General features: G+C 53.8%; 1 protein-coding gene across 1 annotated transcript in view; it reads left to right on the forward strand.

Annotated features, from left to right (window-relative positions):
• Positions 1-577, forward strand: part of IVL (involucrin) — a 1,344-nt gene extending 767 nt beyond the window's left edge. Inside the window, 2 exon segments of the mRNA XM_023725817.1 lie at positions 37-420; positions 423-577. Of these exon segments, the coding sequence (XP_023581585.1) occupies positions 37-420; positions 423-577 (539 nt within the window).
• Positions 578-810: the final 233 nt, after the last annotated feature.

The following is an 810-nucleotide window of genomic DNA, read 5'->3' on the forward strand; positions in this document are numbered from 1 at the left end:
TGGAACAGCATCAGGACCAGCAGCAGCAAGAGCCACAGGAGCTGGAACAGCATCAGGACCAGCAGCAGCAAGAGCCACAGGAGCTGGAACAGCATGAAGAACAGCAGCAGCAGCAGCCACAGGAGCCACAGGAGCCACAGGAGCAGGTACAGCATCAGGAACAGCAGCAGCAGCCACAGGAACAACAGAAACAGGAACACCAGCACCAAGAACAGCATCAGGAACATCAGGAGTCAGAAAGCTTAGAGCAGCAGCCAAAGCAGGAGAAAGCACAAAAGGAGGAGCAGCTGAAGGAGCAACTGGATCAGAAGAAGAAGCTCTTGGACCATCAAATAGATCAAGAGCTGGAAAAGAAAGATGAGCAACTGGGAAAGAAAGAAGAGCAGCTGCCAGAGCACCTGGAGCATCAGAAGCAGCAGAGCCTTTAATGCAGCAGGAGGAGCAGCCTGTGCTTGTCCCAGCTCCTGACCAGGTCCAAGAGACCCAGCCAGTCTAGCCACTGAAGGGAGAAGTCTTGTTCCCTATGGAGCAGCAGCAGCAGAAGCAAGAGGAGCAGTACCCCTCCAAACACAAGTAACTACCTGTAGTGTCTCAGACGCCCTCAGGCCATCCCACACAAGTGAAAAGAGAGCCCCTGCTCCGCTTACCTCAGCTCTCCAGCATGGGCAGCCCGCCTCATTCATGAACTTGTCTGACTCTGTCACTCTGCATGTCTCCTTGTCTCTTTGATAGGGGTGATGGGAAGGGTAACTTATTGCCCAGCTCCCACCCCAATGAGCCCAATACCAACCTCAGAAGACCAGAGCCTCT

Source organism: Trichechus manatus, unplaced genomic scaffold, assembly GCF_000243295.1.
Source record: "Trichechus manatus latirostris isolate Lorelei unplaced genomic scaffold, TriManLat1.0 scaffold00424, whole genome shotgun sequence".
Lineage (NCBI taxonomy): Eukaryota > Metazoa > Chordata > Mammalia > Sirenia > Trichechidae > Trichechus > Trichechus manatus.